At 34.5% G+C, this 14,875-nt stretch overlaps 1 protein-coding gene across 20 annotated transcripts in view; it reads left to right on the top strand.

Annotated features, from left to right (window-relative positions):
* The window catches only part of PICALM (phosphatidylinositol binding clathrin assembly protein), a 98,751-nt gene that overhangs the window by 32,005 nt on the left and 51,871 nt on the right, over positions 1 to 14,875 (top strand). For all 20 annotated transcript variants that reach the window (XR_012918987.1, XR_012918988.1, XR_012918986.1 and 17 more), the window contains exons 3-4: positions 3,757 to 3,832; positions 7,988 to 8,090. Coding sequence is in view for 17 of the 20 variants with exons in the window: in XM_012738705.2 (XP_012594159.1) it covers positions 3,757 to 3,832; positions 7,988 to 8,090 (179 nt within the window). In the remaining 3 variants the exon portion in view is untranslated. The remainder of the gene's footprint in view (positions 1 to 3,756; positions 3,833 to 7,987; positions 8,091 to 14,875) is intronic.

Here is a 14,875-nt window from a genome sequence, read left to right as displayed (position 1 = left end):
ACTTGTTATTTTGAGCTTTTCAGGAAAGAGACTCTACTCTCTTCTTAGCTACTAATACAGCATTATTAAAGTTCAAAATTGAAGCAGGAATTTACCTACAACTTTATTATTCCTACAGATCTTACTGTTGGCACATTTTGGTGTTCCCTTCTGGTCCTTGTCCAAAAGTATTTGAATTTTTTAATAGCTGTAATCATAATTTAGATAAAATACTATTTTTAGCTTTTTATATGCTATCATACTATCAACTTCATGTTCTGTATTCTTTATATTTATCATCTTTAATAATAACATAATTGATCATAGAGTCCAATTTTTTAAATTATTCCCCTTGCTGGAAATTTAGTTTTTTGATTATTCAATGTAATACTACCATGTTGACTGATTTTATTTGTAGTTTCTAATTTTTAAAAATGATTAACAAAATGTTACCTGAAATGTGATTATTAAGTCAATGGATATGACTGTTTTTAGGACATGTGTTACTTAGTTGCTTTCTAATTTGTTATAACAAGTTGACAGAACTAATAGAAATGTTTGGATGTGCTAGCTTAAGTGTAACTTGAAACATTTTGATCCTAACTAGGATATAGTTTCTATTCTTATCAGGAATGTGTTTACTTAAGATCATGATGATTTTATTCTAAAGAATTTCAGGTTCATATGTGTTTTTTATGTGTGTGTGTGTGTGTGTGTGTAGTTTATTCTTTAAAAAGAAACCAATTATAATTCCAGATAAAGAGGCAAAATATCAGTGGTGGCTTTCAGAGCCTATAAATATAAGGTGACAGTACTACAGGCAAACTGTTGATAAAGGCAAAACAGAGTTGACTATCATTCCATAGAAGTGACTCACAGGAGGAGAAAGATAGCATTTTAGTGTGGTTAGATAAACTCATATTTTAATTTATTTATTTTTAAATCTTTTTTTTTTTTTTTTTTTTTAAGAGACAGGGTCCCCCCCCTTGCCAGGCTGGAGTGCAGTGGTGTGATCCCAGCTCATTGTAACTGAACTTCTGGGCTCAAACAATCCTCTTGCCTCAGTCTCCCAAGTAGCTAGGACTACAGGCACACATCACCAGGCCTGGCTAATTTTTTAAAATGCTTTTGTAGTGACAGGATTTCACTGTGTTGCATAGGCTGGTCTCAAACTCCTGGCCTCAAATGATCCTCCTGCTTGTAGCCTCTCAAAGTGCTGGGATTACAGGTGTGAGCCACTATGCCATGCCTGATGAACTCATGTTGAGCTTCCCTTAGCAGCTAAGGGAAATCCCCATAATCGGCTTGCTTTTTATGCTAGTCTGTACAACTCTCAGGTTTTCCCATTGGCAGGTGTCATTAGTCTTTTAAAGGGCATGCATGGGATTTTACTATGCAGTGGTGGTGAGAATACCATAGAGCAGTGATTTTCAAACTGTGTGGGGAAGGTGGGATGATTTCTTTACTTTCAGGGGATATTTGTCACATCTGGAGAGGATGCTTATTGGTACCTAGTAAAGGCCATGACATCTTGTCATGTACAGGACAGTCCTCAACAACAAAGAATTGTCTGGTTCAAACTCTCAGTAGTTCTAAGGTTGAGAAACCTGGCAACAGAGAAAAATCACAAATGGTTAAGGCTGAGTGGGCATTTTGTCATAGGCCCTTGATGTCGGGCAGCTAGGAGATCCTATACCATTGCCCACTTCCTGACTGGATGACTTGGGCAAGTCATTTCTATGAGCTTTAGTTTCCTTATCAATAATATGATAATACCTTAATGAGTGAATGGAATTGATCAAGGCTCCTATTACAGCATGAAAACTTGCAGGTGATTAGTAAATGAAAATGTAGAGTTAAAAATTTGTAGATGAAATTGAAAAAAGGAAAGTATAGAGCTAAGCATGAATTTATTAATAGTATAAAGTATTTGGAGAAAATAACCTAAACCATAATCTTTAAACATTTTGTTATGAAAAATTTTGAACATACACAATAGTAGAGAGAAAAATATAGCAAATGACTGTGTACCTATCATCCAGCTTCAGCATTTTATCAGCATTTTGTCATTCTTTAAATGAGAGTTTTAGGGTGATGCATTCATGCCCAGATACCTCTTATGACCCAAATTGGTAACCCGTGATGCCTTATTACCTGCCAGATTGGTGGAATGGTGCTTAATACCATTTTGAATATCATTAGGATGCTATTGAGAACAAAATCTAAACTTGATTAAAGCCATATGTCTTTGCAGCCAAATGTTAGGGTGAAGGTTAGAAAGGACTAATAAAATGAAAAGGAAATTTAGATTTATTATCTCTAAAGTCATGGATGAAATGCCCTAGTATTTACATTTATTCCTAGAATGCAGAGGTTAAGAAGAATCACCGTATCAAAGCCTATAAAATCATAGTCTCAGTGTTGTCTTATATTTTAATACCTTTTTGAAACAGATTATTTTAGAATAATGAGAGAACATGAGTCTTCAGTTTACAAATTGTTTTTCAAAATCCTGCTTTTTTGGTTTGGGGTGACCTCAGGTGAACAAGACTGAGTTGTTAGGGTGATAGTGTACATCCTAGGTGATACTAAGCCTCTGCATGCATTTGAAAAAAAAGAAAGGGAATCCTAAGGAGAAGTGAAGTTGAAAGGTCTTTTTGTGGCTATTTTAGAGATTGTATGTAAAAGAAAGTTAATGTACTATGGTAAGCACTTTGGAGAGCATTTTGACAGTGTTGAGAAGATGAACTTTTACTTACATCCCAACCTAATAATTCAACACTAAGTATATATCCTGAGAAACTCATATAATTGTGCATGGAGACCAAGAACAAAAATGTCAATACAACATTATTATTAATAGTGAAAATTAGGAAGAACTTAACTATCCATAAATAAAGAAATGAATTCACAGTGATATGTTAGTCTGTTGGAATACTAGAACATCTTTTAAAATGAAATGAACTAGACTAACATAGTAAATGGATAATTCTTGGGCAACAGTTGAGTTAAAAGGCACATTGCAAAAGAATATGTATACTATGATATTTCTGTAAAATTAAACTAGAAAACAAAATTAGGTATGGCTTATAGATACCATACATCTAGTTAAATTGTGAAAATGTGTGGATATGGTGCATACCTGCTTCAGAAAAGTAGTCACCTCTGAGGAGGGAGGGAGGGGAATGAGATTGAAGATGAGTGTCTTCAAAGGAGTCTATAATGTTTTAATTCTATAGCAAGATCTGAAGTGAATATGTGAATGTGTTAGTTAATGGGGGCACGGGGTAAGACAGTCCCTATAATACTGCTGTCTTGTGTGATTGGAAGTATTTTGTTTACACAAAAGTCATAAAATTTGAGACACCAGGTAGCTGTTTAAGATACAGATGCCTCCTCTGGCAAGACACTTTAAAATAAATAAATAAATAAAATAAAATACAGATACCATCTGAATATGATCAGCAATAGTCTTGATATGCTATAATAAAACCAAAATTACTGGTTCCAATTTAAAAGTGTCTATTCCCTTTTAAAATGTTGACTTTAATACTCTACCTGTGGGCATTTGGTTTTAATAAATTCTCATGCTAGTGAAGAATGTGTATTAGGTTTTTAGGTTTGGTATTTAGTTAATAGGAGGAGTGAGGATGAGAAATTTAAACTTGATAAGTGTAATGGAATGTGTTAACCATAACTTTTCCTCCTAATTTTCAAATTAGAGTTTGTGAGATGGCAGTACCTTAATTTGATGTAATTGTTTGTTTTTTTTTCCAGCGTTTTATTCAGTATTTGGCTTCAAGAAACACGTTGTTTAACTTAAGCAATTTTTTGGATAAGAGTGGATTGCAAGGTAAAGATAACTTATTCATTATTGAAAATCAAAAGAGTGAACCCACATGGTGATTACTGTAGAATTGAACTTTTTTAGACCTCATATTTTCGTGAAGGTTGTAGGAAAAGGAAAAACTGTCTTAATTTGAAGATTATGATTGATTTTACTATCTGACACCCAAAGCTCGTGGGGAGGCAGTACAGGTTAGTTATGTGAGAGCATGGACTCTGGAGCTGGACTGCCTTGATTTGAATCCCCACCCTCATTGCTTACCAGCTGTGTGAACTTGAGCAATTTACTTTACCTCTCTGCATCTGTAGAATAGAACAATGATAGTACCTACCCAGTAAGGTCTCATGAAGGCAAACCGAGGTAGTTACTATAAAGTGCTTAGAACAATGCCCGGCATACAAGAAACGCTATGTAAGTATCTGCTTTCATTGTTATATAGTTTTGTGCTTCCTTTCAAGAACTGTAGTTGTAATAGTATATGTTTTAGTAGCTAAGGTGAATATAGTTTATTTATCTGAATTTCTCATTGATACCCATACCTGTTACTTTTAAAAAAATTTTTACTTTTAATTTAGTAACTTGAAATTTCTGTAATCTGGTTGAAGCCATCTATGCACATTCTGTCTTAAGAGGGTCTGTTGGGCTTAGTTCTAGAACTCGGCTGTTAGCATTATAGAATGTCAACTTCAGGAAGAACCTCATAAAGCAGTGGTCTCCAACCTTTTTGGCACCAGGGCCCGCTTTCACAGAAGACAGTTTTTCCACAGACTGGTGGGGGGCGGAGGGGATGGTTCTGGATGATTCAGGTGTGTTAACATTTATTGTGTACTTTGTTTCTATATATTATTACATTGTAATATGTAATGAAATAATTATATAATTCACCATAATGCAGAATCACTGGGAGCCCTGAGCTTGTTTTCCTGCAACTAGACAGTCCCATCTGGGGTTGATGGAGACAGTGACTGATCTGACAGGGGCAGAGCTCAGGCAGTGATGGATGTAAGCAATAGAGGGCAGCTGTAAATACAAATGAAGCTGCTCACCTCTTTGTGTCTCTGGTGGGTGGGAGGGGGACTGCAGTCATAAAGGATGTACCAAATGACTTGGGAATATTCAACAGTGAGGCTCAATCTGGGAAATAAATGTCTTTAGAGAAGGTGAGTTTTACTGGGCTCTGAAAGATGGATGGGGAAATGACTTTGGCTTAAGCACAGGACCACAGATAGACGTGGGTGTGAAAGTACATGGAATATTTAAAATTCACAGAGCAAATGAGTATGAATAGAATGTATGAATGGTATATTAGAGAACATGTAGTGGCAGATAGCCCTCGAGAAGCTTTTCAGAGCCAAAATATCAGGCAAAAAAATTTTTGGTAGAGTTGGGATTTTGTAATGCTTTTGGAAACTATCAAAGTTTTGAGTAGAGGGGAGAGAAGGGAGTATGTGTTACAAAGAAAACATCATAGCTCAGTCAAGTTGCATCCCAGTGAACCATGTCTTGAAGATGTTGAGACTGTTCTAGTCATCATTCTGATCATCTAGTGGAAAGGTAATGAGGGCCTGAACTGTGGTTCTTGTGGAGGTAAAATCAATGAAATTTAGTGACTGGCCGCGTTTGGGTTAGGGGCTGTCTAGTTCAATCCTTATCTCATATTGTCAGGTGGAATTATTATCTAGAATGAATTTAATACCCTATCTTCCAGACATCTGGAAGGCCAGTCACCTATATTTAGGACCCAGTGTTACAAAATTCATTATAACATAACAAGAGTTGCAGTGATCTAATTAAGAAAAAAATTTAAACAGTAGGCCCCCGGCCCTTTTTTGAAATAAAACCTTAAATAGAAGCCAGATATATATACATAATGGGTAAAAATGGAGCTTCTCTGTTTTCAGAGCCATGGAAGAAACTGCCTGCTCATCCTTTTATTTCTACTTCCCTCCTCCTTGTTCAATTTATTTCAACTTTAAAAGTCTGTGAAAAAATAATATACAAAGCACTCCTCTAGAGCAGTTTTTGCTTATGTCCAAGTAGGCTTTTTGTGTCTTATTAACTTATAATTTCCCATTTTTCTTTCTTTCTTTCTTCCTTTCTCCCTTTTTTTCCCCTCCTTCCTTTCCTTTTCCCCTCTCTCGTTCTCTCTTCTTTCTTCTTCTTCTTCTTTTTTTTTTGAGACAGAGTCTTGCTCTGTTGCCCCAGGTAGAATGCAGTGGCATCATCGTAGTTCACTGCAACCTCAAACTCCTGGGCTTAAGTGAGCCTCCTGCCTCAGCCTCCCAAGTATCTGGGACTACAGGTGTGCGCCATGATACGTGGCTGATTTTCTATTTTTAGTAGAGATGGGGTCTTGATTAAGCTGGTTCCCATTTTCTTAAAGCAATTACAGTGATATAGTTTTAAGAATTTCATTCCTTTCATGTAGAGGACAGTTTTTAGGGCTTTTTTCTTTTTTAAGCTCATAGTCTAAAGAGATTATAAAAGATAAGACTAAACAGTAGTTAAAAGTATGTAATTCAATGGTGTATTTGAAAAATAATTTTTATTGCTAATGTATTCTGTGGGATGGAGTCTGGCACATTAAATATATACTGGATGTTATATTCAGTTTGTATACTTATAAGTAAAGTTATAATCTAGTGAGTGGGGTAGATGTTGTATACAACTAATAGCTTGGAGTACCTGGGGTATGAATAATATGGGAGCACAGAGGGTTCAAGGAATGTTTCAAAGAGGTTGAGCCTTGAAGAAGAGAGAGGTATTTCCCTTATCAGAGAAGATGGGATAGAGTAGATTGTGGGAACAATATGAATGAACCAAAGAGCTGAGGAATGTGAGTTTGTAACACATGATAAAAGTATACTAGTAAGTATGAGACTATATGAAGGCAGTAATTGTTTTCTATTTTGTTTACTGAGTTTTCTCCAGTGGTACTTAGTAGACACTCTTAGTAGACAGTAGATATTTGCTGAATAAATGAACTGGTGATGATGTTAAAATTCAGTTACTTCATTCATAGTCCTTGGTTGCTTTGGTAGGTATTCTCATTTTAAAGTAGTAGAGATCATCAAGTAAAGTTGAATTTGTTAGATGAAGATGAGTTAACATGAAATAGACTCACTTTTCAATGAGGAGCAAAACTTTATAGGCTTCCTTGAGCCAGGTGATAATAAAATACAAGGTTTTTGATGTTTTTTAAAAATAATATTGTGTCTTATGTTGTTGAAGTTTTTAAATCTCATTGTGATGAAACAGAATCTTAGAATGATTTTTATATTGACTTAGGAAGTTTTATTGAAAATATTCATATAATTGTTTTTTGTTATGCCTTAACACATTAACTGCCATGTGAGTTGTATTTAACTCACACTAATTTTGAGCCCAGAGTCTTGTGAAGCATATGTAACTATAGTTGGTTCGTGAAAATCTTACTTGTTGATTTTCTTATTGTTACAATTAATATTGACAATTTAATTGCATATAACTCATGCATGGAAAACAATACAAAAATAAATTTTTCATTAAATTAGAAAGGACTGTTTTGTTTTTGAAGTTTTTATTCTGTTTTCATAATAAAACAGTATGGCCCCAAGGAAAAATTTTTTTTTCTAGTGTGGCTGTCAATGTGTTAAAACTTACATATTGCCATTTCTTTCATTATAGTAGGCAATAATTTTTCATACTTTTTATAAGGTTGTCACATATAAGTTATGGTTCTACATAATACACAGCTAAATATTTTATTAGTATTAAGTATGAAAATTACATAGAATTGCTTACTGAGTTGAGGAATGGGATTGTATTAATAGTTCCTTAGAATGTTAAATTGGAGTTGTGAGGTTAATTTGTGTAAGAAAACATGGTTTTCCCATAACTGATGAATAAAGTATACGAATGTTGATCAGAAGCAAAAGAGACTTCCTATTTTAGTGAAATCCTAAGGGAAAAGATCTTTTAAAGCCATAAGCGATGTACCCCACTTAAAAATTGTGGTCTTAGAGAATTTAATATGATATTATTCATTATTTCCTTAATTTACATCACTAAATTGAGTTGGAATATCAAAACATTATTGCCATTGGATAAAATAAGTTGTTTTTCTAGACAGATTGGTAATTCACCATTTATAAAAACTTTTATTTCTTTTTTGTTTTACAGGATATGACATGTCTACATTTATTAGGCGATATAGTAGATATTTAAATGAAAAAGCAGTTTCATACAGACAAGTTGCATTTGATTTCACAAAAGTGAAGAGAGGGTGAGTTAAGCTTTCTCTTTTTTTGATATCAAATGGATTTGAATATTTAAAAATGTAAAACATAGGAATTATTAGATTATGAATTATGAAATTTTAGCCAGTTTTAAAAGAACTTCATATTTCTTTTCTTTTTTTATTTGTAGAAATTTAAGGGATACAAATGAAATTTTGTTACATGGATATATTGCATAGTGGTAAAGTCTGGGCTTTTAGTGTGTCTATCACCTGAATAATGTACTTTGTCCCCAGTAAGTAATTTCTCATCATCTACCCCCCACCCACCCTTTACTCTTCCTAGTCTCCAATCATTATACACACTCTATCCATTTGTTCACATTATTTATTAATAGTTCCCACTTATAAGTGAGAACATGTGGTATTTGACTTTCTGCTTTTGAATTGTTTAAGATAATGGCCTCCAAACTGGGCGCGGTAGCTCATTCCTGTAATCCTAGCACTTTGGAAGGCCAAGGTGGGAGGATCTCTTGAGGTCATCAGTTCAAGACCAACCTGTGCAACAAAACGAGATCCCCGTCACTACAAACATAGAAAAAAATTACCTGGGTATGGTGGCGTGCACTTGTAGTCCCAGCTACTTGGGAGGCTGAGGCAGGAGGATCTCTTGAGCTCAGGGTTCAAGGTTGCGGTGAGTTATGATCACGCCACTGCCCTCATGCCTGGGCAACAGAGTGAGATGCTATATCCAGAGGTGGGGGAAAAAAAGATAATGGCCACTAGTTTCATCCATGTTGCTGTGAAAGACATGATTTCATTCTTTTTCTGGCTGTATAGCATTCCATTATGTGTATATATACCACATTTCCTTTATGCTGTCGTCTCTTGATGGACATTTGGGTTGATTCCATATCTTTGCTATTGTGAATGGTGCTATAATAAACATACGAGAGCAGGTATCCTTTTGATTTAATGATTTCTTTTCCTTTGGGTAGTTAACCAGTAGTGGGATTGCTGGATTGAATGGTAGTTCTATTTTTAGTTCATTGAGAAATCTCCATACTGTTTTCCATAGAGATTGTACTAATTTATATTCTACCAACAATGTGCAAGCATTTCCTTTTCCTCACCAACATTTGTTATTTTTTGACTTTTTAACAATAGTCATTCTGACTGATATAAGATGGTATCTCATTGTGGTCTTAATTTGTATTTTTCTGGTGATTAATGATGTTGAACATATTTTCATATGCTCATTGGCCATATGTGTATGTCCTTTGAGAAATGTCTATTCATGTCCTTTGCCCATTTTTTAATGGGGTTATTTGTTTTTCAGTTTCTTTTTTTTGTTGTTGAGTTGTTTGAGTTCCTTATAAATTCTGGATGGTAATCCCCGGTCAGTTGCATAGTTTGTAAATATTTTCTCCCAGTCTGCAAGTTGTTCGCTTTGTTGATTATTTCTTTTGCTGTGCAGAAGCTTTTTAGTTTAATTAAATCCCATTTGTCTGTTTTGTTTTATTCTTTGTGCTTTTGAGGTCTTAGTCATGAGTCTTTGCCTAGACCAATGTCCAGAAGAGTTTTCCCTGGGTTTTCTTCTAGTATTTTTATAGTTTTAGGTCTTACAAAGATTTAAGTCTTTAAATCTATCTTTTTTTTGGGAGACAAAGTCTTACTCTGTTGTCCTGGCTAGAGTCCCATGGCTTCATTCTAGCTCACAGCAACCTCAAACTCCTGGGCTCAAACAATCCTACTGCCTCAGCCTACCAAGTACCTGGGATTACAGGCATGCGCCACTATGCCCAGCTAATTTTTTCTCTATATATTTTTAGTTGTCCAGCTAATTCCTTTCTATTTTTTATTTTTTTATTTTAGTAGAGACAGGGTCTTGCTCTTGCTCAGGCTGCTTTCGGACTCCTGAGCTCAGAGGATCCATCTGCCTTAGCTTCCCAGAGTGCTAGGATTACAGGTGTGAGCCACTGCGCCCTTTAATCTGTCTTGAGTTGATTTTTGTATATGGGAGAGATAGGGGTCTAATTTCATTCACATATGATAATTCAATATTCCCAGCACCATTTATTAGAAAGAATGCCCTTTTATTGTAGATTTTTGTCAACTTTGTCAAAGATCAGTTGGTTGTAGATATGTGGCTTTAGTTCTGGGTTCTCTATTCTGTTCCATTCATGTATGTGTCTGTTTTTATACCAGTACCATGCAGTTTTGATTACTATCCCCTTGTGTAATTTGAAGTCAGATGAAGTGATGCTTCCAGCTTTGTTCTTTTTGCTTAGGATTGCTTTGGTTATTTGGGATGTTTTTTTAGCTCCATATGAATTTTTAGGATTTTTTTTTTTCTAATTCTCTGAAAAATGATGTTGGTATTTTGATAGGATTTGCATTGAATCTGTAGGTTGCTTTGGGCAGTATGATGATTTTGATGATATGAATTCTTGTGATCCATGACATTTGGATGTTTTTCCATTTGTGTCACCTATAATTTTTTTCATCAATGTTTTGTAGTTTTCCTTGTAGAGATCTTTCACTTTCTTGGCTAAATATATTGCTACCTATTTTATTTGTGTGTGTGTGTGTTACTGTGAATGGGATTTCCTTCCTGATTTGGTTCTCAGCTTGATCGTTATTGCTGTATAGAAATGCTACTAATTTTTGTGCATTAATTTGTATCCTAAAACTTTAATGAATTTATTTATCAAATCTAAGAATTTTTGGTGGAGTATTTAGGGTTTTCTAGATATAAGACTATATTGTTAGCAAACAGAGATAATATGATTTCTTTTTTTCCAATTTGGATGCCTTTTATTTTTTCTCTTTCCTGATTACTCTGGCTAGGACTTCCAGTACTATTTTGCACTGGAGAAATTCATTTTTCTTTGAAGAGGTTTATCAGACACTTTTTGTCATAATATTTTTTTTAAAGTTCTTTTTATTTTTGTAACAGCTTTATTGATAAAGCTCTATCAATAAAATATTTTTATTTAAAATTATAAGTATTTATAGTTTATTTATCAATAAAATGTTTATTTATAATTCACACAATGAGTATTTTTACAAAGTTGTGCAATATTACCACTATCTAATTCCAGACCATTTTCATCACCCCAAAAAGAAAACCTATACCTATAAGTGATCATGTCCTATTCTCCTTTTCCTCTAGTCCCTGGCAACCAAGAATCTACTTTGCGTATTCTGGACATTTCATGTAAATGGAACCATATGATATGTGGCTTTTTGTATCTGGTGTCTTTCACTTAGCATGATGTATTCGAATTATAGCATCCTACGTTGTGTCATACATTAATACTTCATCCCTTTTTATGGCTGAATAATATTGTTTGGATATATACCATGTTTTGTTTATTCATCAGCTGTTGGACATTTGAGTTTTGGCTATTAGAAATAATGGTACTGTGAGCATTAATGTATAAGATTTTGTGTGGATTATCTTTTCAGTTCTCTTGGATATAAACCTAGAAGTGGAATTGCTGGGTCATATGATAACTCTTATGTTTAGTGTTTTGAGTAAGTGTCAAACTGTTTTTTAAAGCTGTTGAATCATTTTACCTTTCTACTAGCAATATATGAGGCTTCTAATTTTTCCCTATTCTTGCCCTTTTTTATTATAGACATCCTAATGGGTATAAAGTGTAGTGTCTAATGATTTTTGGTTTGCATTTTGCTGATGGTTAGTGATACTGAGCATCTTTTTATGTGCTATATTGGCCATTTGTAGATCTTTGGAAAAATGTCTCTTCAAATTCCTTGCCCATTTTTAAATTGGGTTATCTTTTTATTGTTGAGTTGTAGGAGTTTTTTGTTTTTTAAATATATTCTGGACACCAGTGCCTTATCAGATATATGATTTGCAAATAGTTTCTCTCCTTCTGTGGCTTGTCTTTTCAGTTTCATGATGATATTCTTTGAAGAACAATTTTTTAATTTTTATGATTTCCAATGTCTCTAATTTTTTCCTTTAGTTGCTTGTATTTTTGGCAGCATATCTAAGAAAACATTGTTTAATCCAAGGTCACAAATATTTACTCCTTTGTTTTATTCTAAGAATTTTGTAGTTTTAGCCGTTACATTTAGATTTTTGATCTATTCTGAATTAATTTTGTATATTGTATGAGGTATGGGTCTAAATTCATTCTTTTGTATTTGGATGTCTAGTTGTCCCAACACCATTTTATGAAAAGACTATTTTCCCTCATTGGATAAGTCTTACCACCATTGTTGAAAATGAATTGACCAAAAATGAAACGGTTTATTTTTGAACTCTCAGTTCTGTTCTGTCAATCTATATGTGTATCCTCACGTCATTACCACCCTGTCTTTTTTTTTTTTTTTTTGAGACAGAGTCTCGCTTTGTTGTCCAGGCTAGAGTGAGTGCCGTGGCGTCAGCCTAGCTCACAGCAACCTCAAACTCCTGGGCTCAAGCAATCCTCCTGCCTCAGCCTCCCGAGTAGCTGGGACTACAGGCATGTGCCACCATGCCCGGCTAATTTTTTTTATATATATATCAGTTGGCCAATTAATTTCTTTCTATTTATAGTAGAGACGGGGTCTTGCTCTTGCTCAGGCTGGTTTTGAACTCCTGACCTTGAGCAATCCGCCTGCCTCAGCCTCCCAAGAGCTAGGATTACAGGCGTGAGCCACCGCGCCCGGCCCACCCTATCTTGATTACTGTTGCTCTATAGTAAGTTTTGAAATCAGGAAGTATGAATCCTTCAACTTCGTTCTTTTTCAAAATTGTTATGGGTATTCTGGTCCTTGGCCTTCCCATATGAATTTTAGGATCAGCTTGTCAATTTCTGCAGAAAAGATAGCTGGGATTTTGTAGGGATTGCATCAGATTTATAGATCAATTTGGGTAATATTGCTGTCTTCCTAACACATTAAGTTTCTAGACCATAAACATGGGATATCTTCTGTTTATTTGGATCTTCTTTCATTTCTTTTAGTGCTATTTTGTATTTAAGTTCCCTTTTGATGTTGAATGCAGAAGATGAATTTAGTTTTTGCTGTATCCTAAATAACAATCATCTTAGCACATTAACTAGTCACATGCATGGTACAGTTTGTGCTACTATACCTGATAATGCGTGATATGCATATTTTTTTCCTAAGATACATGATGAGACCTCAGGGAAAAGCCACTATAAAGACATTCTTAGGGGCAGTAATGACACTTGTAGCCATGAAGGCCTGCTCTGGGAATCTGGCATCTGAAGAAATATTATAGTGAATGCCTTTCTGAGCATTTTAGTAGAAAACACCAAATTACCCTTTTAAAAATTATACCAAATTATTGACTTAAATAAAGTTATAAATACCTCTTTTTCTGTATTCTTCCATCATCATAGAAAATGGATCTCATTAGGTATTCCTTTTATTATTGCTTGATAAATAATTGAATAAATGGTGACACTGAGCCCTTCTCTTTCTTTTTTTAAAATTCATTCATGCTTTGTTAATTGTCTTTTGATGTCCTTTGCCCATTTCTTTATTGGATTTTTTGTTCTTTTTATTGTCTTGAAAAATGATAACTCACAGGCTTTTTTTATTCAAATGAATGTAAGGTTTGAATTCTAGCTTCATTCCAATTAGATGAGGGACTTTAGAAAGATATTTTAGGCAGTTTACTGACTTTTAAAAAATAATTTTAAAATAATTTCACTTCTAGAAATGTCACAAGAATATTACAGAGAACTTCCTATACACTTAGCCATTAACATTTTAACATTTTGCCACATTGCTTAATCATATTTTCTGTCTCTCTGTATACATGCACACAGTTTTTTTCCCCAGAACCATTTGAGAGTGTGTTACATACCTCCAGCCCTTTTATTGTTAATATCCCTTGATACTTCAGTGCATATTTCCTAAGAACAAGTATCTTTTATTGCATATCCATCAGCTTGTTAACTTTTTTCACATCATATCACACAAACTGATACTATTTATGCAGGATACTGGGATAAATGGAGAAGAGTGCTTGAGGCTTAATGGTTAAAGCAGAGGTCCCCAACCTTTTTGGCATCATGGTCTGGTTTCATGGAAGACAATTTTTCTACAGATGGAGCTCAGGCAGTGATGCATGGCCTGGTTCCTAACAGACCTGGGGGGTAGGGACCTTGGGTTAAAGGATCCATATCATGGAACACTAAAATGCTTTTCTATCATACTTGTATACTGTAGCACAATTGGGAAGCCTTGACTTAAGCTCTGAGTTACTTCACCTGTAAAATGGTGATGATTTAATGGTATTTGTCTGTTAGGGTGATCGTGAGAATTAAAGGATATATTATGTGTAATGCTCAACATATAAACACTCAACAAATTAGCTTTTTATGTATTAGGAAAGTAAATCGTCATGGGTTACAAGTATTTTTCCTGTTTTTTAACATTGTTAAAAGTTTTAAAACCTTATGTGATCAAAATTGTTACCTTTATCTTTGTGGTTTTTATATTTCAAGCAAGCTCAGAGTGAGCAACCTCAGAACGCTCAATTACATGCTGACGTTTTCATCAGATATATTTATGGATTCAGTGTTTTATATTTTAATCTTTGATTTACTCTACTTTGGTTTAAAAAAAGTGGGTTAGAAGCCAACTGTTATTAAATAGAAATATAGGATATTGAAAAATCAAAATGAATTATTACCAGATAATGGTTAAATGGCCTTTTTTTTTTTTTTGAGATGGTATCTGGCTCAGTTGTCCTGGCTAGAGTGCAGTGGCATCATCACGGCAACCTCAGACTCCTGAGCTGAAAGGATCTTCCTGCCTCAGCTTCCCGAGTATCTGGGACTACA

Source organism: Microcebus murinus, chromosome 4 (assembly GCF_040939455.1).
Source record: "Microcebus murinus isolate Inina chromosome 4, M.murinus_Inina_mat1.0, whole genome shotgun sequence".
NCBI classification, from domain to species: Eukaryota; Metazoa; Chordata; class Mammalia; order Primates; family Cheirogaleidae; genus Microcebus; species Microcebus murinus.
Note: the sequence above shows the minus strand (reverse complement) of the source record. Positions and strands in the feature narration are given on the sequence as shown.